This window comes from Rhincodon typus, chromosome 27 (genome assembly GCF_021869965.1).
Source record: "Rhincodon typus isolate 14 chromosome 27, sRhiTyp1.1, whole genome shotgun sequence".
NCBI lineage: Eukaryota > Metazoa > Chordata > Chondrichthyes > Orectolobiformes > Rhincodontidae > Rhincodon > Rhincodon typus.
Genome location: NC_063358.1, coordinates 26,298,722 through 26,324,270, shown reverse-complemented (window position 1 = coordinate 26,324,270; position 25,549 = coordinate 26,298,722). Strand labels below are relative to the sequence as shown.

The 25,549-nt window shown below is 40.2% G+C and overlaps 1 protein-coding gene across 3 annotated transcripts in view; it reads right to left on the bottom strand.

Moving 5' to 3' along the window:
- The window catches only part of rhbdl2 (rhomboid, veinlet-like 2 (Drosophila)), a 48,684-nt gene that overhangs the window by 10,352 nt on the left and 12,783 nt on the right, over nt 1-25,549 (bottom strand). For 2 of the 3 annotated variants that reach the window (XM_048613194.1, XM_020529338.2), the window contains 6 exons: nt 16,831-17,069; nt 10,466-10,614; nt 9,389-9,501; nt 6,482-6,582; nt 1,896-1,956; nt 385-446 (listed from right to left, as the gene is read on the bottom strand). In XM_048613194.1, coding sequence (XP_048469151.1) covers nt 385-446; nt 1,896-1,956; nt 6,482-6,582; nt 9,389-9,501; nt 10,466-10,614; nt 16,831-17,034 — 690 coding nt within the window. In that variant the 5' untranslated portion in view covers nt 17,035-17,069. Of the gene's footprint in view, nt 1-384; nt 447-1,895; nt 1,957-6,481; nt 6,583-9,388; nt 9,502-10,465; nt 10,615-13,887; nt 14,001-16,830; nt 17,070-25,549 lie in introns of those variants that run through there. The other variant, XM_048613195.1, reaches the window with a different exon arrangement.

Genomic DNA, 25,549 nt, shown 5'->3' with positions numbered 1-25,549 from the left:
CCCCTTCCTAACTCCCCACCTACACTCACCTTTACTGGCTCCATCCCCGCCTCTTCGACCTGTTTGTTTCCTCTCCACCTATCCTCTCCTCTATCCATCTTCTATCCGCCTCCCACTCTCTCCCTATTTATTTCAGAACCCCCTTCCTCTCCCCCTTTTCTGATGAAGGGTCTAGGCCCGAAACATCAGCCTCTCTGCTCCTATGATGCTGCTTGGCCTGCTGTGTTCATCCAGCCCTGCACCTTGTTGTCTCAGATTCTCCAGCATCTGCAGTTCCTACTATCTCTGATTCAACTTTGTTAATTTAGTAGGTTATCATATTAAAGGTTATGTGCAAGAATGTCTCAGTAGTGAGAGGTTGAGACAGACATCTGGAATACTTACACGCAAACCATCTCCTCCAACAAGGAACCTTCTGTATAAGGCAAACCCCATATCAGTACCCACTGCAAATAAGTATATTCAAATGATTAATTTAAATTATATAATTGAATAACCAGAAAATATAGACGTTTGACACCAAAAGACTAAATTTAAAACATGTCAAAGGCAGGATTTCCCAAACATTGTCAATGCAGAAGCATGGGTTGAAATCCCTCATGACAGAAGGACTTAAGTGAACTGTCCAAGTCACGTGCATGGAATTGTCTACTTCAAACTCTTTAATTAAACAACATATCAATGAAATTACATGCAATGGGAGATTATGTTATTAAAAGTGAATGCTACTTATTTGTTCATGAGTAAGAACATTTTATTTGGTATTCCCAATTTGATATTGGTCTGGATTTTTATCTTCACACCTAAAAGTAAAAGGAACATTTCTGAACTGTGTGCTCCTATATCAGGAGGAATGTCCTGGAAATGTAGGATCTTCCTTGCTGGGGTCCAGTTGAAGACTGGAGTTGGTCCTGCTGACCCAGGAAAGAGAGCAGAAATAGTCACATGGGCTGCCAGATGGTGCAAGTTCCTGAGAATCCATTAATTTGTTATAACAGCCTGGCATCAAGAAGAGTATTACTGAACTGACAACTTTGGCTCTCTAATCTCTGCTATCAATTGCACACTATTTACACAAGATTACAAGTTTCAAATGCTTACTATTTCTGCTAATGAGACTTGAAGGGTCAACAGGATTGTTTCTTTTCTAGCCCAGTAGTAAAGTAAGTTTTTTTAGAATGGTGAAAACTTATGAATGAATGAATGACTGACGGATTTTTAAAATTTTCTATTTAATACTTCTTATCGTCACTGTAGGATTAATTGGTTCTTTACAATCGATACTAGGTCAATAGGCATGTGGGTTAGTGGGTTAATGTGCCACGGGTTGGCATAGTGATTTTAACCTTTCAAAAGGTTCCCTAATGCAGACTATGGTTCACAACATCTCTGAGGTGTCCCAAACTACAAGTATTTTTTTAAAAAATTAGACTAATTCCTTGACAATTGCAGAGAAGAAGACGTGTCTATCTCGGCAATGGAACCAGTCAAGTCACAACTGCAGGATGTGAGCATGCCACCCAATCCAGTCAAAATACTTAAAAGGTACTGGTAAAAATAAGGACATACCAGAATGTGGTTCAGAGCCCTGAAATCAGGAGCCACCCATCATTGTTAAAAGCATGTTAACTTAATACTGTCCTGACTCAGCAAAACCCGAGGCCAAAACTCAGTGAATCTCCTCCCATTCAAGACAATGATAATTGTGCAATGTTACTAAAAGCTCCAAAGTAGTTTATCCCCAATATTGTCTCCATAGAGCATTTGTTAAATACACCTCTAAAATCAGAAATTCCCCTTTGTCCCACATCATGACTTCTATATGATGATAAAATAGAGGAAATTAGAAAGGAGAGAATTATAAAACTGTAAAACAAAATTTAAAGTATGCTTACCTATGATCAGAATAAAAGCTAATCTGAAAACACCGAATAGTGGCACCATTTGTCTAAAGTTCTGCAAGCAAACAAATAAAAATATTATGGAGCTACAGTTATTTTTGAAATTATCTTTTTCACTAGCTCTTCCACACAAATAAGTTCCATTGGTCATTTCTGACTTGATGTCTAAGAGCTGGATGAATGGCAAAAATCTAGTGGAGATTCGCTGACGATAATACTCCTCCTGTAGCTAGTACTTGATGTTGGTGAACTGATCCATGCTGTCCATTGCAATGATGTTATAATTGACTGTTTAGTTCATGAGAACTGCTCCCCCTCCAGACTTGCGTCAATGGAGTAAACAAACCTTTAGTATAGCAAACAAGAACATAGCTGAAGTGCTCAAAAATGCAAATAACTTCTTGAGGAAGAGAGATATTAATGCAGGAAGTAAATGAAAATAGCTCCCAGTGTTTGTGTTGTTTTCCCTTAAAAGGCAAGAGATCACTTTGCTTGTCACCCTGTTTAACTTTCAGGAATGCACAAATTGCTGAAGAATTCACAGTTATTAAGGCAGAGAGGCACATTTAAATTTCCTACGACAACATTTAACGGCAGGAATGCACGAATATCTGTTTCTCCATGAATGTTTAGCTTTCTTTGTCCTTTGCGATATCCAAACTTTCTTAAAATACAAAATATGTATTAAGGCCATCTGAATATTTCATTAATCTGATCCGACTTGAATAATTATGTAAAAACTGTACTGGTATGTTCAATTGTCTCAATGTTATCGTAAAGATTACTAACGGTCAAGTCCACTGGAGAGGCCGAACTAAGTGGTAAAAATAATTGTAAAGGAATACATATAATCCTAGCTCTCAATCTGTGCAAGAATGCCAAATTTCAAATGATAAGAACAGTTTATACTGCAGAAAAAGAGTCTTCATTGGTTGGCATTGCATGGAGAAAGCAACAGGGAACTGCAGGCTTCCGAGGCTCTGTGTAATTTAAAGAGGGTACAAAACTGGAACCTTTTGTTCACAAAGAATGAGTTCCCACATATGAATACATCACATCTTTTACATTACCACAATTCCAGACCAAAAATTGGTTTAAATAATACAAAAGTACATTGCTAGGATTGATTCTAGGAACATTTACAAGTGTACAAAAAGGATGTGAGTAGCCAAAGTAAATGCTGGTCTCTCAGACAAAGAGATAGGAGAAATTATTATGTGAAATGAGTAAATGACAAAGACATTGAACAAATATTTTGTGTAGAAGAAGATGTCGAATAGAAATAATAGAAGCTTAGGCCATGAAAAGGAGAAAATTAAGGAAAGCGTTATCAGAAGAGAAAAACTAGTAGAGAAACTAATCGGATTCCAAACCAACAAATGGCCAGGGCCTGATGGCTGACATTCTCGAATTCTAAAAGAGAGAAAACTGCAGATCTAGTGGATAGTAGAATCTCTGGCTGTGATTTCCAAATTTCTTAGATTCTGGAATGAATCCAGCAAATAGTAAGTTAGCAAATGTAACACATCTATTCACAAAAGGAGAGAAATAAAAACAAGGGAACTGCACTTAGACTGACAGTCATTAGGACAGTACTGGAATCTGCTATTAAAAAAGTCTGAACAATATACTTAGAAAATCATAGTATGATCAAAGTTAACCAGTTTCACAATTGCGAAATCATGTTTGATTACATTTTCAGAGTTCTTTGAATATGTAACTAGTAAGGTAGATAAAGCAGAACTAGTAGATGTAGTATGCTAGGATTTCCAAAAGGCATTTGATAAGGCAGCACACGAAAGATTAATTGGCAAGATAAGATCTTGTGGATTTAATGGATAAGACAATTGGTTAATGAACAGGAAGCAAATAGCATGCATGAATGCATCATTTTCAGTTGGCACAGCTGTGATTAGTGCAATGCAACCATGGCAGAACTGAGGCCTATGCTATTTACAAACTATATGAACAAGATAGATAAAGAGACAGAGAATAATATATTAAAGTTTGCGGATTATATAAAGCTAAGTGGAAATATAAGTTATGAAGAGGTCTCTAAGTCTTTAAATAGACATAAACAGGTTATGGGGGTGAGCAACAAGATGGTAGATAGAATGTTATGTAAGGAAGTGTGAGGTTATTTACTTTGCTTGTAAGAATAGGGAATTAGAATATTGTTAAAAGACATGAAACTTCTAAAAATTGATGTTCAGAGAAAGTTAATTGCACTCATTCAAGGCATACAAAGAGTTAGTATACAGGTACAGCAAGCAATTAGGAAGGAAAATGGCTTGTACATTTTACAAAGTGATTGTTTATGGCTTTGGTGAGAACTGCATCTAAAATCTCTGTTCAGTTCTGGTTTCCATAGTTAAGGAAGGATATACTTGTGCTGGAGGCAGTTCATAGAACATAAGAACAGGTAGGCACAGGAAAAGGCCCTTTGGCCCACTATCTTTGTGCTAAGCAGGATGCCAATCTAAACTAATCGCATCTGCCTGGGATGCACAAGGTCCGTATACTTCGATATGCCTGTTCATGTATCTGTCTACATCTCTTTTAAACATTGCTTTCATATCCACTTCTACCACCTCCCCAGCAGCGCGTTCCAGACACCTACCACCATCTGTGTAAAACGTTTACCTTGCACGTCACCTCTAAAGTTTTTTCCCTCTCATCTTAAACCTATGCCACTAGTTCTTGACATTTCCAGCCTGGGAAAAATAGTCCGAATATCTACTCTATCCATGTCGCTCATAATTTTGTATACTCCCATCAGGTCGCCCTCTCGGCCTCCAATGCTCTAGTGAAAGCAATCCAAGTTTGTCCAACATTTCCCTATAGCTAATACACACCAATCCAGGCAACATCCTTTAGCACCCTCTCCGAAGCCTCCATAGCTTTCCTACAGTGTGATGACCAGAACTACACACAGTGCTCCAAATCTGGCCTAATTAAAGTGCAACAGGTGCAACGTGACTTGCCATCTTTTATACTCAACTCCCCAACCAATGACAGCAAGCATGCCAGACACGTTCTCTACCACCTTGTCCACCTGCAGGGAACTATGAACTTGCACCCCTAGATCCCTCTGTATATCAATGCTCCTAAGGGTCCTGCCATTGTATAAAACAGTGAAGCTTCACTGGATTGGTCCCTGGACTGAAAGGATTGGCCTAGGTTGAGAGATGAGTAACTTAGTATCGTACAATAGAATCTCTATAGTGTGGAAGGAGGCCATTTGGCCCATTGAGTCTGCAACGACCCTCCAAAGACCCTCCCACCCAGACCCAGCCCCCTGCCCTTTCCTGGTAACTCACACTTACCATGGCAATCCATCTAATCTGCACATCTTTGTACCATGGGAAGAAACCAGAGCACCCGGAGGAAACCCACGCAGACATGGGAGAATGTGCAAACTCCACACAGACAGTCGCCTGAGGCTGGAATCAAACCCAGGCCCCTGGTGCTGTGAGGCAACAGTGCTAACCACTGAGCCACTGTGCTGCCCTAGGACCTATACTATCTTGAATTTATAAAAATGTTAGGCGATATCATTGAAACATTCAAGATTCTGAAGGGGCTTGATGGAGTTGGCACTGAAAGATTGTGTGTGCTGCTGGGAATTGAGAAAATGAATCACAACTTTAGGATAATGTGTCAATTATTTAAAACTGAGAAGAGGAAAACTTTCTGCTCTTGATTTGTTATTTTCTACCTGAAAGAGTTGTGGAAGCTTCACATTTTAGGCTGTGATAGAGAGACGCCTGACCCCTTAGGGAATCAAGAGACATGGGGAGTGGTGGGGAAGTACAGTCAAAGCTGAAGATCAGACATCATAAAGAATAGTGGAGCAGGCTCGATCGGCTGTATAGTCTCTCACTGTCTTCTTGTGTTCTATATTCTGATAATTAAAGTCAGCCATTAAAAATTCTTACACTTGTCTCGAATTTGCTTGCAAATTTGCTTCTATACATCATTCCCAAGGTTGATAGTCTATAGATCAAGCCAAGCAATACAATTGTATCCTTTTTGTTCCTTAGCTCAAACTTCCTCTGGGACATTCTCTTAATACTCAATATTTAATATTAATGTTAATAAATACTGCCGCTTCTCCTCCTCTTTTTCCTTCTTCTCTATCATTTCTGAACAAATTGTATTTGGGAATATTTCATACCCTGCCCCACCCTATGAGGCCATTATCCATTATTACCATAATATTATACTTCCATGTGGATACCTCCAGCTCAACAACATTCGCATAAGATGCAAACCCAACTTAGATGTTATTACCTTCCTTCCTATTCTGACACCAGCTAATAACGTACTATTTTCTGTTTAATACAAAGTGTCTTCCCAATTTTCTGTGCACCTTGGCAGCATTCTCTGGTGTTATGTCCTGGTTCCTACATCATTGCCAAAATATAATCCAGGTAAGAATGTTTTAAATAAAAAAAAGGCACTTTAAGTAAAAAACATACATTAATTTGTTAAAAACATTTTTCTACTGATTCCCTCTCTGTTCTCCAAAGCACTGACAAGCAACGTGAATGAAATATTAGTTAATTCTAACCACTTACCACTAATGCATTCATAAAGTAGCCTCCCATTAGAGCATAGCCTCCACCTGAAGCTCCAACTAGTTGAAGCATTGGATCAAATATTGAGCTAGCCAATGAGCCTGCAACAAAAGAAAAACAGGAAACAGAACATAAGTTTCCTTGTCCAACATCAAGTCAAGAACATGAAATATTTCAACTTAGCTCAACATAAGTTACCAGAGCTAACAGCTCTCAATTACAGAAGTTTAGTCTGATCACAATTCTAAACATACCGTCTTAGTTGATACAACTCTCCCCTTTATCACTCTGGTCATGTTCTCATGTGCATAAATACGCGCTGCACACTAAAGCGTATAAAGCACAATTGCCAATTGACGAAAGTACTGTACATATGTGCTTGAATTCTCCACTTGACTGTTAAACCACTAGACATGAATTGTAGTCAAAATTGGACAGTCACAGAGATGTCCCCTTGAGCCAGGCTGATTTCTGGCCTAAGAATCGTTCGGCCCCACCTTGTGGGGAAAGGCATCTGGAGATGGACATCAGTGGCTTATTACAGCATTGCACGCTCAGCCATATTTTAATTTTTAAGAAGTGACACCCAAGCCTGTGCAATTGATTGTATTGAATCCTTAACCGCTTTAAAAAGGACAATCAACCACTCCATAATCCAACACAAAGTTGTACACTGGGCACAAATATGTTCCAGCTTGCAATTATTTAAAGGCCAGGATAAACATCAAGATTTTTAGATAATGTTTGAATGAGCCTATATTTAGGCAGGCATTTTTCATGTGGTTCCCGCCTCCTCCATTTCTGCTAAGAATCTAAGCCATAAAGTCCAAATGATTAATCTTATTACATCCAGTCTATTGCTGCAACACACAACACAAGAAGCTCCTGTTTTAGGAACGGTAAGTATAAGGCCGATTTTGATTGAATGCGAAGTTATTACTAACTTACAGAAACTTGGTTTAATAAAATAATAAGAGCTCCTATACAATCTCTGAGATGTGAGGTGTACAAGTCACATACACCAGCTTGTAAGGTAGGTTTAACACAGCAAGTTACATGCTGAAATGAAATCAAAATATTTGTGGAAATCTGAAAGAAACACAGAAAATGCTGGAGAAACCCAGCTGGTCAAGCAGAATTCTGAAGAAGTCATACTGCACTTGAAAGTGTTAACTCTCTTTCTCTTTCCACAAATGCTGCCAGACCTATTGAATTTCTCCAGCATTCTCAGTATTTGTTACAGCATGTTGCACATCAATCACATCCTGCACTTGTGGGAGATCAATCAGAGACCTGATTCCGAATGTCCACACATTTTGGCTATTGTTACCACAGGGGAAGGTTACACAACTTCTAACCTTGCAAACAGTCCATCAATTACCTTTCTTACATCTTTGTGTCACTGAATGCAAGACTTTTGCTATGGTTCTCATGGTTCCCTAGAAGGAATCAAGGCAAATAAAATTGAGGATTGTGATGACTTTCACAACCATATGCAAATGCCAGGTCAAGAAAGGTTGGAGTCTGTTTCTGAAATGAGAACCTCAAATATTGAAAGCACTGTTCCTCCAAGAGGTCAAGGAAGCTACGTCTCTATCCTGTAAATCATATTAGGTGTGTTTGGTGATTAATTGCATCCTAAAAATCTCAACTCCCCCTTTTGTTTCCTTCTCTCCTGTTCACCCACAGTTCCCTCCAGAGTGTGACTTGATGAGGCTTGGGCTCTTCCTGATTCAAAGCCCAGTCTAAATCAGCCACAGCGTCATCCACCATAATGTTCTCTGCAAATATCCCCATACAAGCAGTACATATCATAAAGCTGTAAGTGAGGTCAAACTTCTCATACTTCATTGAAAGTTATTCAACCACATTACACTTTAAGGTCTGCAATGCACTGTCTAATGCTCTACTGGAGGCATTCAAATATTTGAAATGACATGAGGTTACTATCTGAGAAGGAAGAATGCATGGTTGCAGAGAGAAGGTAGGAAAGTATCACTAAATGAATTACTCATTTGGAGAGTTGGTGCAGACATGATGGGCTGAAGGGCCTCCTTCTGCTCTGTGATTCTGTTATGAAGTGTCAAACTTGAAATGTTATACATATACTTACTAAAACTGTATAAACAAAGTATACTTCTGGGAAAAATAAAATCATTTTCACATTGTACAAATACAGCTTTCATAAGAAGTGCTCCTGCATACCATTTCCCACAGTGAAATGAGAAAACAGCTTGCACATTGAACCTTCATTGTGCAAGTGCCTCTCGTTCTTGCCACAGTTTCACTGCTGAGTTTTCCCACTGTCTTGGAAACCTGTTAAGCAGCAGTTAATTTGACATCAGGCTTGCAATTGCATTGTAAAAGTCTGATATATTAATGATAGAATACCCTCCCCATGAGGAGATACTCGGAAATCGAATATCAGCATGGGCGGTAGGTCACAGTCACATTTTATATTTTTGACGGTTTAACGCAACCCTTTTCCATCCGTTGTGTGGCATCAGATTGTTAATACTGAAGGTACAATTTTCAAATGTTTATAGAAAGAAATGAACTATTTCCAAGAATTAGAGAAGGAGGTGTAAAGTGACAGTTACACTGCAGGCAGTAAGTGTAAGTTTCTCCAAAAGTAGCTATTCCAAGTTAGATTTGGAAATGTTCAAACAAGTTTGGCATGATGTGGAGGCACCCACATATAAATTACATTGCAAATGGATAGCATACAACACTACTCACACAGATACACCATGAATTAGTGTGTGAGTACTCGTGCGAAATCTTCGTCCTGATGTCCTTCCAAAAGCCTATTTTACCCTCTCTCCTAAAGCAAAATTATTCCTCAATGTTAATCCCATCATTTGGAATGCCATCTAAAAGGATCTTGAAACTGTAAAATTAACTTACCTGCAATTACCCCTGCAAGATAGACCAGCCCAACCCGATGACCTTTGTGAACCAACTCTAATGGAATTCCCAGAATAAGTTGCATAACTAGGTTCCCTATAATGTGCTGGACACTGCAGACACAAAAGTGAACAGATTATTTCCAGATATTTGTAGATATGCATTTCAACAACTTGACAGCTTTTTTGATCAATGATGAACATATGGTGGAGACAGCAGTGAAGTGATCCTAGTCAACCTTGTATCCAGAAGATATCTTTGCTGCTACAAACATGCTTTGATTCTCACTCCAATGTGTTTGGGCAAACCCCTGGCCATTCATGGTTCCAGACAGCAAAGTCGTCCTTCACTACAGCATGTTTCGTGCATTTCATATTTTACTTACAGGGTCCTTTTCTAGATAAGGAATTGTTTGGCCAGATTTCATAGATGTTCAGGATCTTTATCTCAATATGTTGGAAAGATTTGATTACACATGACTGTGCAGTGCGAGAAATGGATCACGCCAATGAAGGTGAAATCAGAGTGAACATGAGTTTTACTTCAATAATCAAAACCCAGATAAATGTTAAGTCATAATACTTCAGTGCAATCAAACAGGAAGTTAATTCTTCCACAACAAATAGGCACAAGATATGCAGTTTGTCTACCAAGCGTACAAATTGGTAGATTATTGTTGGTAGAGATATAACAGCAAAACTTATAATAATTCAACAACCAATAAAGCCCAATGTTACTTATACATTTTTTCACAACAGTACAGTCTTTTATTGCAAACATATACAAGCTATACAATTATTTAAAGAACAGTTGTCACACTCAAACTTACTTCCACTTGAACAGAACATTGAATATCTTATCTTCTCTCCCTAGCTGTCGACAGGGAAGCAATTTGTAATGCGCCTCTATTTCCACAGATGACAGCAGCCAGCTAATTTCATTGGTAATAGCTCAGTGTGTCATATGGTACTTGTCATTGTGATGGTCACTTGTTTTTAAAAGGTTACGCTAGAAGCTAATTATTATTGAGGTCCAATTCCAGATATTTTCTGCGCTATTTGCGTAAGAAACACTTACCCAGCATGCACTAGCATGTATGAAACAAATCTCCAAGCTTCCTGTCTTTTGTCTGGCCTATATATGAATGGACTTTCCAATACCCCTGTGTCCAAGGTAATCCATTGCTTCTGAGGCTTCCAGACTGCATAGTAAATAAAAATAGCCAGCTGTAAAATAAAATGAGGTAAATAATTTAGTCAATGTCAAGGTAAATTTGCTGTACTTTGAAGGGATGAGGAATTCCTACAAAGTGATGGGTGGGGTGATTTGACTTTTTGTACCAGTCAGAGATCCAGTATTTGTATATTTGTACAACTGAATCCAAAAATCAGATCTCATGTGACACCAAGAGGCATTCTAGGCCACTAAGGGAAATTATAGGTAGTTTTCTTTTAAAACAGCCTCATTTTGTTCTCGTTTTCTCTTTATTTTCATTTTACAGTAGTGTGTGCCAATGGTGGAAAACTGATCTACATTTCCCTTCCATGACCAACCTTAATACATCCAGCCAACTACAAAGTGGAAAGCAATCACTTCCTGATAATTGCCCACGTGGTGAATGAGTGGGATAATTAGGAAGAAGCAAAAGCCCTCACTGTCGTTCCACTGCTCCTGCCACAACAGGTCAGAGGAGACTGGCAAGAACTGCAGATGCTGGAGTCAAAGTTTAGACAGTGTGGAGCTGGAAGAACACAGCAGGCCAGGCAGCATCAGAGGAGCGGGAAAGCTGACGTTTCGGGTCGGGACCCTTCTTCAGAAATGGGGAGGGGAAGGGGAGCTCAGAAATAAATAGAGAGCAGGGGTGGGGCTGGGGAAAGTAGGTAGGATGGTGATAGGTGAGTGCAGGTAGGGACTAGTGGGGATTAGTCAGTGAGGTGGGAGTGGCGGATAGGTGGGAGAGAAGATGGAGAGGTTGTGTAGGATCAAGGAGGTGGGGGTAAGAGGGAGGGTTGGTCATGGGATGAGGCCGGGGATGGGGAGATTTTGAAACTGGTAAAATCCATGTTTAGGCCATCGGGCTGTAGGCTCCCGAGGCAGAATACGGGGTGTTGCTCCTCCAGTTTGCGGGTGGTGTCATTGTGACACTGGAGGAGGCCCAGGATGGACATGTCACCCAGGGAGTGGGAGGGGGAGTTAAAATGTTTTGCGACCGGAAGGTGTTGTTGTTTGTCATGTGCAGAGTGCAGTTGCTCTACAAAATGGTCTCCAAGTCTCCGCTTGGTCTCACCGACGTAGAGGAGGCCACATCAGGTGTAGCAGATGCAGTAGACAACTGTCACCCACTCCAACTCCAACAATGCCACTATCCCCACACACCTTGTCTACATTTTAATCTTGAAATATTTTAACTACCCCTCCCACTTCCTGGGTGACATGCCCATCCTGGGCCTCCTCCAGTGTCACAATGATGCCACGCGAAAACTGGAGGAGCAGCCCCTCATACTCCACCTTGAGACCCTACAGCCCAATGGCCTAAACATAGATTTTACCAGTTTCAAAATCTCCCACCCCCAGCCTCATTTATTTCTTAGTTCCCCTCCCCTTCCCCACTTCTGAAGAAGGGTCCCGACCCGAAACGTCAGCTTTCCTGCTCCTCTGATGCTGCCTGGCCTGCTGTGTTCCTCCAGCTCCACACCTTGTTAGGTCAGAGGAGAAACTGGGCAACAATATAACTGGAATTCATGCTCAGGTTTTGCTCTTGCATTTCAAGCCCAATGAATTTTGTAGCAATAGACCTCTCTCGCATTATCCAACTTTGGCAACATGCAACTATTTGTGAGATCATTTGAAATAAATTTGGCTTCTTTGTCAATTCACTGGTTTGTGGACTGAATCGTACTTTTTTGGCTAAGTGTGAGTTGCATTGAGTTTTTTGGAAATGTTTCTCACCATATCGTACCAAATGTGGCTCATTAAATACCTACCCAACCCTTCCTTCTCATGTCCTTCTCATCTGATTTCAATCTCGCTTTATCACACGCCATTCCCAGGATGCTCATCACTGACAGGATATCCCTGGGCACACTGGAATTCCTCACACCCGTGTGATCTTTAAAAGCTAATTGGGCACCCAGACAAGCACTGTCACTCTGGAGGTGTCCTGCACAGTTCTTGACACTTCCACAGGGCATACTGGGATAATTAGCAGCCTGCTTTGCAGACAGGGACTCAGAAGTCATTCTAGATGGGCTGGTGCAGAGGTAGGATTTCCTTCTTCCCCATGACAGTAGACCATAGGAGCCTGGTCTGAGGTTGTTACCCACGTTAGAGAAGTCTCGGCCATCTGGAGAAATGGTCAGCACTTGTAGGAAGGAGGTCAGCTTTGTTCTCCACTCCTAAGAGCCCACCGTCTTCTCTCTGATGCCTCCCACTCACTTTATCTCTGCTACTGTATACACTTCCCACAAAGGCTTGTTACCTCATTATTGCCTGCAACGTCTTCCCCACTTGCTGTCACCCACTCCAACTCCAAGGATGCCCCTATCCCCACACACCTCAGAGCTGCTTACTCACTCACATTTCCCCACCTGGACAGAAAAGTAACAGCTGTGCCACTACACACTTCATATCCAATAATACCTGCCTGTCTCTCATTTCAAGAGGCAGGTAGGCCATAATAGGGCAGAAAGAGTCCAGGTGGACTGCCTGTCATTTGGTTTCTCACCAGTTTTATGGACAGCATCCTGACTATGAGTAGCTGACTGACCATCTCAAACTCCTGGATTAGTATTAGAGGCTGCACTTGACTTACTGTGTTAGAACCTCCTGAGCGAAGGTCATCTCCCTTGACTTGACTAAGACCTGCTGACAACCATGACAAACTTCCTGCCTTTGTGTCTCCACTAAATGGCAAAGTAAGGTACCAATAATATGAGCCTGATAGCTCTGGCTGAGTGGGCAAAGTGTGCAAAGGCAAAGCAGTGATGATGTGAGCATCCAGGTAGGCTCAGAGTGAGTGAGCACTTTGACAGTGAGCAAAGAACCCAGAGGTGAAGCCTGGTCCAGTCCATGAGCTGCCTCATGTTCCTGAGTGCACGGTGTCCTTGCAGCAGCTTTACAATGATACCTACCACTGCAGCACAAAATGAGGAATCATCCTATACGTGAATTAGAGATGTGCAATGTGGATTCATTGAATTTGGTGCATGTCAGCAGCTAATGACCATGAATATGGGATGTGTGGCCAGTATCCACTGAGCATGCCCTGAGATGTTGGTGCCCTGCGTCCAATTCCTTCCTTTGGAGGAAGTGGTGAGCTGGAGTAGCTACATACCAGCTTTGATTCCCATGTCGAGATTTCTCAATGTCAAGCTTGTTTGATGCATTTTGTAAGATAGAAAGCTTATTATTAATGAGGTGACTTGGACTGCTAACAAGGCGTTGGACAAGCAATAATCCCCCTTAACTGGCAACTCGCCACTGTCTAGTGAGAAACTCACCTCCACACACAGCAGTTGCATAAAAGAAGACATGAAATGCTCCTGATGTCGAGATGGGCCTTGCTGGACTTCTCATGTGATTCTGCCACATATCTCACCATAGCCCACATTGCTCAGACCCCTCTAAGATTCCACCCAAAGTTTTATTTGTGTTTTATTCTGCAAAAGTGAGTGATAGATTTCTTAAATCATGGTAAGTCAAATTATCTATTTTAAATAACACTGTAGGATACGCTCAGCAATAAACTGCACTGCTGTGCCAGTTTTATGCATGGAAACACAATTGTCACTGAAATACTTTTAGTTGTAAATGCTTTACAGGTAAAATAGTGTAAGTAATTGCAAAATATCTCAACCAAATCAGGCTACCCTAAACAACTATAGCAGAAATATTCTTCACATTCTTCACACTCTTCACATTCTTTTCAGCAACTTCAGAAGTTGAAGGCAAAATGCTGAGCCACTGTATTGTTCTGCACAACTGAAATAAATTCTCATATTTAAAATTCCCACACAAGTTGTTTTCATTTCTCAAAATGCTTTTTATTGTGTATTTTTAAATTATCTTTTACACCACCCTCCAAAAGGCATTTGTGTTTTGCAATATTGTTTCTTGACTCTAAGGATTTTCTACAGAGATGTCAACCTCTAGATCTCTACAACAGTAAAAGAAAAGACTATTTCAAAGGGACCAATTGTCTGCATATCACAATCTCTATAATATACATTTTTGAACAATGGTTCTCCAGATCCTAGGATTCTATGTGGGTGTCCAAGGGTGTAAAGGTCCTATTATTCAGTTGCTATATTTTTCTATATTGGTGAATTTACCAACATAATATTTCTGAATGTTGGATATTGAGTACTGTCTTTCATAAGTTGAGGCATAGGTCCTGCTGAGATGCTTGAATTTTTACAGGGGCTCCCTATATAGAACAGCATGAAAATCAAAGCACAAAGCCAAGGTGAAAATCATATCGTGGACTACATACAAGATTTTATAAATCCCTCAACAAAGTTGTATTGCATTATACAAAAGTTGGAAAAAGTTATTTGTTATGAATAGGAGTCATTGACCCCAATTTATTTTCACAGGTCAAGTATATAGAGTCAGATGGCACGGAATTCAGACTGGGCAACCCAGGAAGAGCTCAAGATGGTGCCAGATTTTGAGATGGCTGGGTAGAAAGCTTGCTTTCCAGATAAGCCAAAAAGTTAAAAGGAAAAAGATATAAAATATTCCTCTAATCCTCACCCCTCACCCCTACACATGCCCTGTCCATGCCAATCTATGCCATCCAATGCCATCCATCCATTCCCCCAGTGGCCCCATACCAATTTATGGCCTCTGTAGCCATTCCCCACTTTCTGCCATTTACTGCCAGCTGATGACATCTCATTATTGTACCCTTTCCTCTTTCACCCAGCATGCTGAACCACCTAGAATTCCATTAATAACTATGTGCACAGGATAAAAAATGTCCCATTAGTTAAAGTTCTATATTATAGACTACACTGTACTGAGGAAAGCACTCTCATTCATATAGACATTTCTTGATAGTTCTTGACAAGTTTGACCCTTCTTTGAAGCTCTACAGTCCCAAGGGGTTTATACACCTTTATCAGCACAGTTTGCTCTACTGTTAATAATTCAAAAATCTCAAAGGATACCTGAGACCCTCCTAAGGGTTCTTCACAATTGCCCTGCACCCCAACCAAAACATCTCCAAATTTCGGCAAGGATCATATCCATATGTGCATCCTGGCTATCCAAATTAATCTATAAAGTTTAGATTTGCTCTCCTCTTCAGGTTCCACACTACAGGAATGCCAAAGTCCCACTTCAGTGGAAGCAGCTGGGTGGTTGTATGTTCTGGGTGTCACGGTGGCTCAGTGGTCAGCACTGCTGCCTCACAGCGCCAGGGACCTGGGTTTGATTTCAGCCTCGGGTGACTGTCTGTGTGGAGTTTGCACATTCTCCCTGTGTCTGTGTGGGTTTCCTCTGGGTGCTCTGGTTTCCTCCCACAGTCCAAAGATGTGCAGGCTAGGTGGATTGGCCATGCTAAATTACCCGTAGTGTTCAGGGATGTGTAGATTAGGTGGGTTATAGGGGGATGGGTCTGGGTGGGTGTGGACTTGTTGGGCCGAAGGGCCTGTTTCCACACTGTAAGGATTCTATGACTCTAAGGAAAATATTGTAGAATCTATTAATCAGAAATTGAAACAGATACAATTACTTAAAACAACTCTGTTCCTCTCCACAGATCTCCTGGACAACATTTTCAGTTTTAATTTCTTATTTCCAGCATCTGCAGTATTTTGCTTCCATATTAGATAATTAATTCACTGCCACTTCTAGCTATTCCCACCTATAAGAATTTCTGCTCTATGTTTCTCTTTGTTTCTTTTATCTTGTTCATCCTCATTGGTTCCTATTTCCTTCCTCATGTTTGGTCAGCTATCCATTCAGACTCACTTTTCAGCCAGACCTCCACTTTTGATGGAAGGTCATTGACCTAAAAAATTAACTCTATTTCTCTCTCCTCAGATGCTGCCAGACCTGCTGAATATTTCTAGCATCTTTTTGTTTTAAGTATTGCTGGAGATGCTTGTTCATTAGCTAAATACTGAAGCTGGATCACTACCATTTATCTTCTTATCCTTTAATGGACAGATTTTGATGTTGGTTGCTCCTTTTTATAATTCTGATTACTGGTGAATAACAAAGGATATCACTGGATATAATGTCGTGATGTTGCATCTCAGAAGTACAAACACAGAAACATAAAGGACAATGTGAAGTAATTTTAGTCCATCTGGCCAGTCCCAATCAGAGCCAAAATGTGAACTCTTAGAAAAACATCTTATTTGCAAAATGAAGAATTTACCTGTTCAAGTCGTGCACTAAAGGTTACATTATTTTAGCGTAAATGTAAACTATACCTCAGCCAAACTTATAGAGATAATGAAGATCGGTGGAGGAAAGCAAGTTGCCCTTTCCAAATAGCGACTTCTCATGTCTTCAGGGAGCATCCAATTAGACACTGTTGTATGCACCTTTTGACACCACGCACAACATTGTTGTGATTCTCTGTTCCTCACTTCATTCAGATTTTCATTTTCTTCTTCTGTTGGATTCATCTCCATTTTCAGTAGTTCAGTAAATCCTAATTCAAGGTTATCTGTATTTTTATTAAGAAAGGTCACAAAATCAACATTTACAAAGATATCAAAATCCAACAGTTCAGAATCACACCGGCCAAGATCATAAATATATTCTTCTTGGCTTATCAACAGAAAAGTAGTAAAGAAGTTTTGTGACATATTGTTTCATTTCTGTCCCAAAATGTCATCAAACCAGATAGGTGCTGACTGTTAAAAATGCTAGTGTTGAATGAATAATATCAGTCTTGACAACCACAACCATCTTCCTTTGTGTTAGGTATGACTTCAACCAGTGGAGACTTTTCCCTTTGATAGCCATTGACTCCAGTATTGCTAGGGCTCCTTGATGCCGCGCTCAGTCACTAAGCTCTGTCTATTGCATGCTGGGAATGGTTTTTGGCTTGTAGGTAGTCTTGTGTCATAACTTCACCAGTTTGACACCTCATTTTTAGCTATGCCTAGTGATGCTCCTGGCATGCCCTCCTGCACTCTTCATTGAACGAGGATTGGTCCCTCAACATGATGACAATGGAGGAAAGGGCATATGCCAGACCATGAAGTTACAGATTATGGTTGAATCCAACTCAGCTACTGTCAATGGCCTACAATCTCTTGGGTGTCCAGTTTTGAGTTGCTAGATCTGTTTGAAATCTATATCTTTTGCTACGATATTTGTGCCTCATAACACAATGGAATATCCTCAGCGTGAGGTCAGAACCACACCACCACAAGGATGTTGAGTGTGGTCACTTCTATCAATACTGTCATGGACAAATGGACCTGTGAGAGATAGACTGATGAGGATGAGGTCAAGTATGCTTTTTCTTCTTGTTAGCTCCCTCATCACAGACCCAGTCTGGCAGCTGTGTCATTTAGGACTCCACTAGCTCTCGATGAGTCACTTTTGGTGATGGACAGTGGAGAATCCCACCAAATATCCCACACTCTGTACCCTCGTTACCCTCTGTGCTTCCTCCAAGTCGTGTACAATCATAGACAAGAACAGATTCATCAACTGAGATGGGGTGATACATGGTAATCAGCAGGAGGTTTACTTCCAGACCTGATGCCACAAGACTTCATGGGATCCAGCGTCAATATTGAGGACTCCCAGGGCAGCTCCTTCCCAATTGTATACTGCTGCGCCACCACCTTTGTTTGATATGCCTTACTGATGGGACAGAATAAACCCAGGGATGGTGATAGTAATATCTAGGATATTTTCCATAAGGTAAAATTCCATGAGCGTTACTATATCAGGCTGTTTGATTAGTCTGCTGGAACACTTTCCTAATTTTAGCAAATGCCCCCAGCTGTTAGTTAGGAGGCTGGGCTTGCCAGTGTCTTGCGAGTGCCTAGGTCAATGCATAGTTGACTGCCTGGTTACTTTCTTTTTGCAGTTTAATACAACTGAGTGGTATTCAAGGCCATATTAGAGAGGGCTTTAGAGGGTAAGAATCAACCACTTGCTGTGGATCTGGAATCTCATGTAGGCCAGCCCAAGGAAGGATGACAGATTTCCTTCCCTAAAAAAATGTTAGTGAAGTAGATGGGTCTTTACAACAAACAATAATAGTTTTACTATTTCCGATGGTTTAGCTTTTAATCACAAGATTTATTTTATTAATGAAATTCAAATTTCACCAGTTGCTGTGGTTGGATTTGAACTAATTTTCTCACAACTTGCTTCATGCATGACTGGATTACTTGTGTATTGATACTACTGCGATACCATCCACTCCCTAATTTCACGGAGTTTGTGAGGGATCTAATAGAGATCGCAGCAGAAAATTAGGGTTGGAGGAGGATAGAGAGATGTAGTAATAAAGGAAAAGGCAAGGAATTAGTCAATTTTAGCCTCAAGATCATGGGTAAAGACAGGTCTTGGGAGAAGACAAGGTCAATATGATAGCCGAAGCTGTGAACTGAGCAAGTTACAAGAAGGGAAGAAAGAAGACAACTAAGTTAAAGGTGAGAAGAGGAAGAATTGGAAGTGATGGTTGAAACAATCAAAATCCTTATTTAAAGACGAAGGAAGGTGAGAAATGAGAAAGGAGTACACTTCAATAATGAAACTAATTCAAGGCAATGAACAAATAACAAGGATTAGAAAGGGAGATATAATGGATGGAAAAATACTGAGGTGCTCGAAAGAAACCGCAGCGTATGAGATACTTGCCTATATTAACCAAGGCATTGAATGCAAGGATAGGGTTCGATTATGATGGAGCTATGCAAGACATTAGTTAGGCCACACCTGGAGTACTGTGTGTAGTTTTGGTCACTGTACTATAGGAAGGATGTGATTGCAGTGGAGGGGGTATAGAGAAAATTCACCTGGATATTGCCTGGGCTGGAGTGGTTCAGCTACGATGAGAGGCTGGATAGGCCAGAATTGTTTTCCTTAGAGCAGGGAATGCTGAGAGGGGAACCTGGTTGGGGTCCACAAAATTATGAGAAACAGAGAAGGAGGAATAAATATTTCCCCTTAGGGGGATCAATAACTAGTGGGCATAGATGGGCAGGATGTTTACTGGAGACTTAAGGAAGAAATTTTCACTCAGAGGTGGTACATATCTGGAACTTAAAGAATAGTAGAGGTGGGAACCATCACAACATTTAAGAAGTATTTAGATGATCAATTGAAGTGCCACAGGTATAGGTTATGACCATCACTAAGAAGAGACAATCTAACCACCGCCCCTTGACATTCAATGGTGTTACCATCACTGAATCCCCCACTATCAACATCCTGGGGATTACCATTGACCAGAAACTCAACTGGACTCACCACATTAACAGAGTGGCTACAACAGCAGGCCAGAAGCTGGGAATACTGCGGCAAGTAACTCACCTCCTGACTCCTCAAAGCCTGTTCACCATCTACAAGGCACAAGTCAGGAGTGTGATGGAATACTCCCCACTTGCCTCGATGAGTGCAGCCCCAACAACACTCAAGAAGCTTGACACCATCCAGGACAAAACAGCCCGTTTGATTGGCACTACATCCACAAGCATTCACTCCCTCCACCACCGACACTCAGTAGCAGAGTGTGTACTATCTACAAGATGCACTGCAGAAATTCACCAAAGATCCTCAGACAGCACATTCCAAACCCATGACCACTTCCATCTAGAAGGACAAGGGCAGCATATATATGGGAACACCATCACCTCCAAGTTCCTCTCCAAGTCACTCACCATCCTGACTTGGAAATGTATCGCCGCTCCTTCCCTGTCGGTGGGTCAAAAACCTGGAATTCTCTCCCTAATGGCATTGTGGGTCAACCCACAGCAGGAGGACTGCAGCGGTTCAAAAAGGCAGCCCACCACCACCTTCTCAAGGGCAACTAAGGATGGGCAAGAAATGCTGGCCAGCCAGCGACGCCCACATCCCACAAATGAAAAAAAAAATGCTGGAGAATTGATCTGGATAGGTAGGGGCCTGATGACCAGAATGGAAATGATGGGTCTGTCTTCATGATGTAAAACCCGATGACTTTTTGAAGAAGCATGGAGGGTTAGGTGATCGCTGGCAGCAAAGGATGAGCTTTCCTAAGGTTGGTTTTCAGGGGCCACCAATTTGAGAGAGGCAAGAAAAAAAAATCAAAATTACAGATTCTCCTGACACTAAAATTTTGCCATAATGAACCTGTTTTAACTGGTACTTCACACTGCAGGGTCCATATGCTAAACAGATGCTTTAGGATGATGCATTCCTCTCTCCCCATTCTACAGGTTTTTCTCTAAGCTTTCCCATCACAAATTAATTTTAAGGAGAGCAGCTTGAAGTTGGGATAGTATAGAATACATTTATTACAGCCAACCTTCATGCTATATTTGGAGACTGTAACAGCCGCATATCACATCTGTCATTTTACTAACAAAAAGAATGTCAAGAAATTTATTTAGAAATGGAAATCCTGTTTTGGCAGGAAATTACGCACATCAATTTTCTAATGTGCAACATTACAAACATTAACATGAAACTTTCAGAGTTGCTCATCTGGCCCCTTGATATGGTACCATCCAAGTGCATGGCTATTTTCTTAAAGAGCATAGAACCATCCTTTAAATTTATTCATACATTTTGAGCTTATAGATGTACACACTGCAAACTCTTGTGGAAGTATTTTTGGGTCATAATTACTTCCTGTGTCTGAAGCTGTAATTAAACTACCAAAGACAGCTGGAAAACACGTACTTTTAGCTGGAGGCATGTTTCATAAATTGGAAAATCTGCATCTATAGTAGACTGTCCTCAAGATACCCCAAATTGTTTGACACTAACTGCTTCAGTATTATACAGTCACGTAGTTGGGCTAGATCTTAAAAACCCTCTGATTCACAGACTGAGTATTGTTTGAGCCAAGATGACAAACAAACTCTTCTAATTATCAGATCTGCAAAGCCTACCGAATGAGTATGTCTCTGTTATCCTCACATATAAACAAACGCCTTTGTTTTCATAGTAATTTGTGTCATTCTGATGGTGCTTTTTTCCTACGGGGACCCTTGAAGAATACTAAAAAAGTATAAAAAAGGAATGATTTATACCAGTGGTTATAGCTCTCCATTATATGAAAAGTTAATTAGCTTTATCAAAGGTAGCTACTTCTTAAACATAAAAATATGGCACTAGTGATTGGGCAATAGCCTGATTTATGTATACAAAGCTGTAACTGTCAATTATGTGCAAAACCTATTGTGGGAAATGGGACTGGTGAGAGGTGCACAGGTGTATTTGCTGTTAATCTGTTGTAGCAACCAGCCTTTGTCATGGTAGTCACTGCAATGCTTCACACACTGTACCTACATATGTCCTTCCCTGTACCTACAGTCTGTGCTCTCTCGCCAGGTTCTGGGATTTGCTACTGGTTTTACTCATTTATTAGACCTAAGCTAGAATTTTACCTGCCACATTACAGAACGGGTGTGAACTCATTGGAGAGAATGCAGAAGCGATTTACCAAAACTAGTTCTAGGGATGAGAAATTTGAATTCAAGAAGTTGGGACTGTTCTCCTTGGAGAGGAGGCAACTGTGAGGAGATTTGATAAAGCATTTTAAAATCATGTACGAGCTTGACAGAATAAATAGGGAGAAACTGTTCTCACTTGTAAAAGGATCAAGAACAAGAATGCACAGATTTAAAGTGATTTGCAAAAGGAATAAATGTGATGTGAGACAAAATATTTTCACTCAGCAAGTAGTTGGGGGTCTGGAATACCTTGCCTGGAAGTGAGGTAGAGGCAGGTCCAATTGAGGCATTCAAAAGGACATTGGATGATTATTTAAATCGAAATAGTGTGCAACGGTATGGGGAAAATGCAGGAAATTGGCAGTAGGTAATAATGCTCATTTGCTGCAGACACGATGGGTTGAATAGTCTCCCTCTGCATCATAACACTTCAGTGATTCTGTGTCAGTAGTTTTAAATACATTTTGGAAACAAACTTCATGAAGTTGTCTGATACTTCACTTCTAAATGAATTTCCAGGATGAAGAGACATTAATGTTTTAAAATACATCAAAGATCTGATTTCAGCACCGTGATAATGTTTTAAGTAAATGCTAAATCGTGAGAGCAATTAAAAACAAATAGAAATTGTATAGTATTTGAAATGATTTACTGATATTTAAACAATGTAGTCTTTCCAACTTGTGAATGCTATCAGATGGAGACTGATTAGTAGAAATGACTGAGTGTTAATAATAATGCAGAAAAAAACATACGCATCACTTATCATTTCAGGTTTTCACACTAAGAAAACAGATCATGTGGATTTATTGATTTACACAAGAACTAACAGAGGAAAGAAAGCTTCGATAGCACCTTTAGTGCAATAAAATATCTTAAGCCACTTCATAGGAGCATTAAAAAAAAGCAAAATTTGGTGCTCTGTCACATAGAAGATATTAAGGCAAGTGATCAAATGCTTGGTCAGGGAAGTAGGTTTTAAGGAGTATATTAATGAATGAGAAAGGGAGAGGCAGGGAGTTGAGGGCATAGTCACCAACAGTGAATCATGTCAAATCTGATGTGCTCAAGAGGGCTGTATTGTAGGAATGGAGATACCCTGAAAGTTTGAAGGGCTGGAAGAAATTATGTAGATTAGGAAAAGCAAGGACAAGGAGGGATTTGAAAACAAGGACGAAAATTTCTGGTAACATTGCTCAACCAGAAGATACAAGGTCAGCAGGGATGATGGGCGAATGGAACTTTGTGAGACTAAAGTCATGGGCAATAGGTTATTAGATGACCTCAAGAATGGAGGTTGTGGGAGGTCATCCATGACTGCATTAACTCCATTCAGCATTGTACTACTAAATGAGGTAAATGTCAAAACTGCATTCACAGTTTGCTTCTCCACTTAATAAAATTGCTGCTGTGCTCAGTTGAAATTTTGTAAAACCGATGGTTCCTCTTCACTTCCTGTTTGTTGAATGAACTGTTGGAGAACACTGTGACTGTTGAAATACTGGCAGATACAATACACAGAGAAAGGTCAACATAACTTATGTTATTGGAAACAGTCTGTGCAGGATGTAAATCATCCCTGATAAGCACATTTCCTTTCCTCTATAGATTTTCACCAATCCATTTAGTTACTTGGACTTATTACATGAAAGGAACTGAGGCTGACCCCTAACATTAATCCAGCCCTGGACTTCATTTTTACTGTCCTTCATTCTTTAAAAATAGATTTTGTACGAGCACAGCTTACAGTCAAATGCATAATGTTTTGTAATATTACAAAAAACCTGATCCTAAGTTTACTTGAATTTTGGCATTTACTGCTAAAGGAACCATGTATAGAAATAGGGAAGAGTTGCTGGACCTATGCAAGGAATTAGAGAGACTAGACCTGGAGTATTGTGTTCAGTTTTGGTCTCTTTCCTTGAGGAGGGATGTGGTTGCATTGGAAGAAGTTCAGAGGAGGTTCATTAGATTGATTCCAGAGTTGAAGGTTTTGTCTTATGAAAAGTGATTGAGCAGTTTAGGCCTATACTTTCTAGAGTTTAGAAGAATGAGGGAAGATGTAATTGGGGTATATATGATACTACAGACATTGACAAAGTAAACATGGAGTTTATGTTTCCCTTGCGGGGATATAGTTCTGGCAGATTTAAAACAGAAATGAGGAGGAATTTCTTCTCTGAAAGAGTCATGAATCTATCGAATTCATTATCCCAGACTGTGGTAGATGCTAGGACACTAGTAAATTTAAGGAGGAGATAGTCAGATTTTTAGTTAGTAATGGGTTGAAAGGTTATGAAGATTTTTTAAACTTCATTCATGGGATGAGGGTGTCACTGGCTATGCCGGTATTTATTGCCCATATCATTGTCCCCAGTTAAGAGTCAACCATATTGTTGTGGGTCACACATAGGCCAGACCAAGTTAGGATAATTGGCAACAGTTTCAAGATTATCATTAAACTCTCAATTCCAGACTTTTAAAAAATTGAATTCAAATTCCACCATCTGCCATGGCAGGATTCAAACCTGAGTGCCCAAGTGTTACCTTATTGAAGGAGAATGGGCAGGAAAGTGGAGTTAAGGCCGAGACGAGATCAGCCATGATTGTACTAAATGGTAGAGCAGGTTCGAGGGGCTGAATTGCCCACTCCTGCTCCTATATTCTTAAACAATTGTGTAACACTTTCTCTCTTTCACTAAGTTCAGCCCTTTAGCCACATCCTTTTTGAAATTCAAGCACATATCCCAATTAGCTTTTTCCTTAATTGTACCTTTCTTAAGTATCATTTCACAATGGTGGCTTAACAGTTTTACCCTGACCTATAACAGTAGGAATTAGCAATATAGTGTTCTAACTTTGTATCATTTCTGGCAACTTCGCAAATATTTTGGAAATCTGATATTCTATGTAAATAATTAATGCAATACATTCATGCATACGGCTCAAAATTTAGAGATGGCTTTCAGAATTGCAGGTACTGGATCAAACCTGTTCAAGTCTTGAGAACGTTCAACACATGACAACTAATTACAAGAAGTCCTACAGGCTCCCACCATCACTTTCACAAGGGTAACTAGGAACAGGCAATAAATGTTGACCCTGCCAGCAATGCTCACATCCCAAGAATTAATTCATTCATTCTATTACTTTATGGTCAAAGATGGCATCTCTCTTTCTCTTCCTCCCCTCTCCTGTAAATCAGTTGATTGGGTTTCCGCATTGACTTCAAAAGTTGTAAATGATTGAAGAAACATGTTTTTTAAAAAAAAATTGCTGTTAACTCTTAGGAACTGCCCTGTACATTTCTACATCTGTAAAACAGAGTGATGCCAGAGCCAAATCTAGTTTAAAAATATCCAATTTAAATTACTCCTCTCATTATTATGCTTCATTTTAAACTTAAAAGGTCATGGTGAAAATCAACATGGTGCAAGATCATAGAGTCATAGAGCTGTGTAGCATGGAAACAGACCCTTCAGTCCAACTTCTTCATGCTGACCAGAAAAAACCTAGT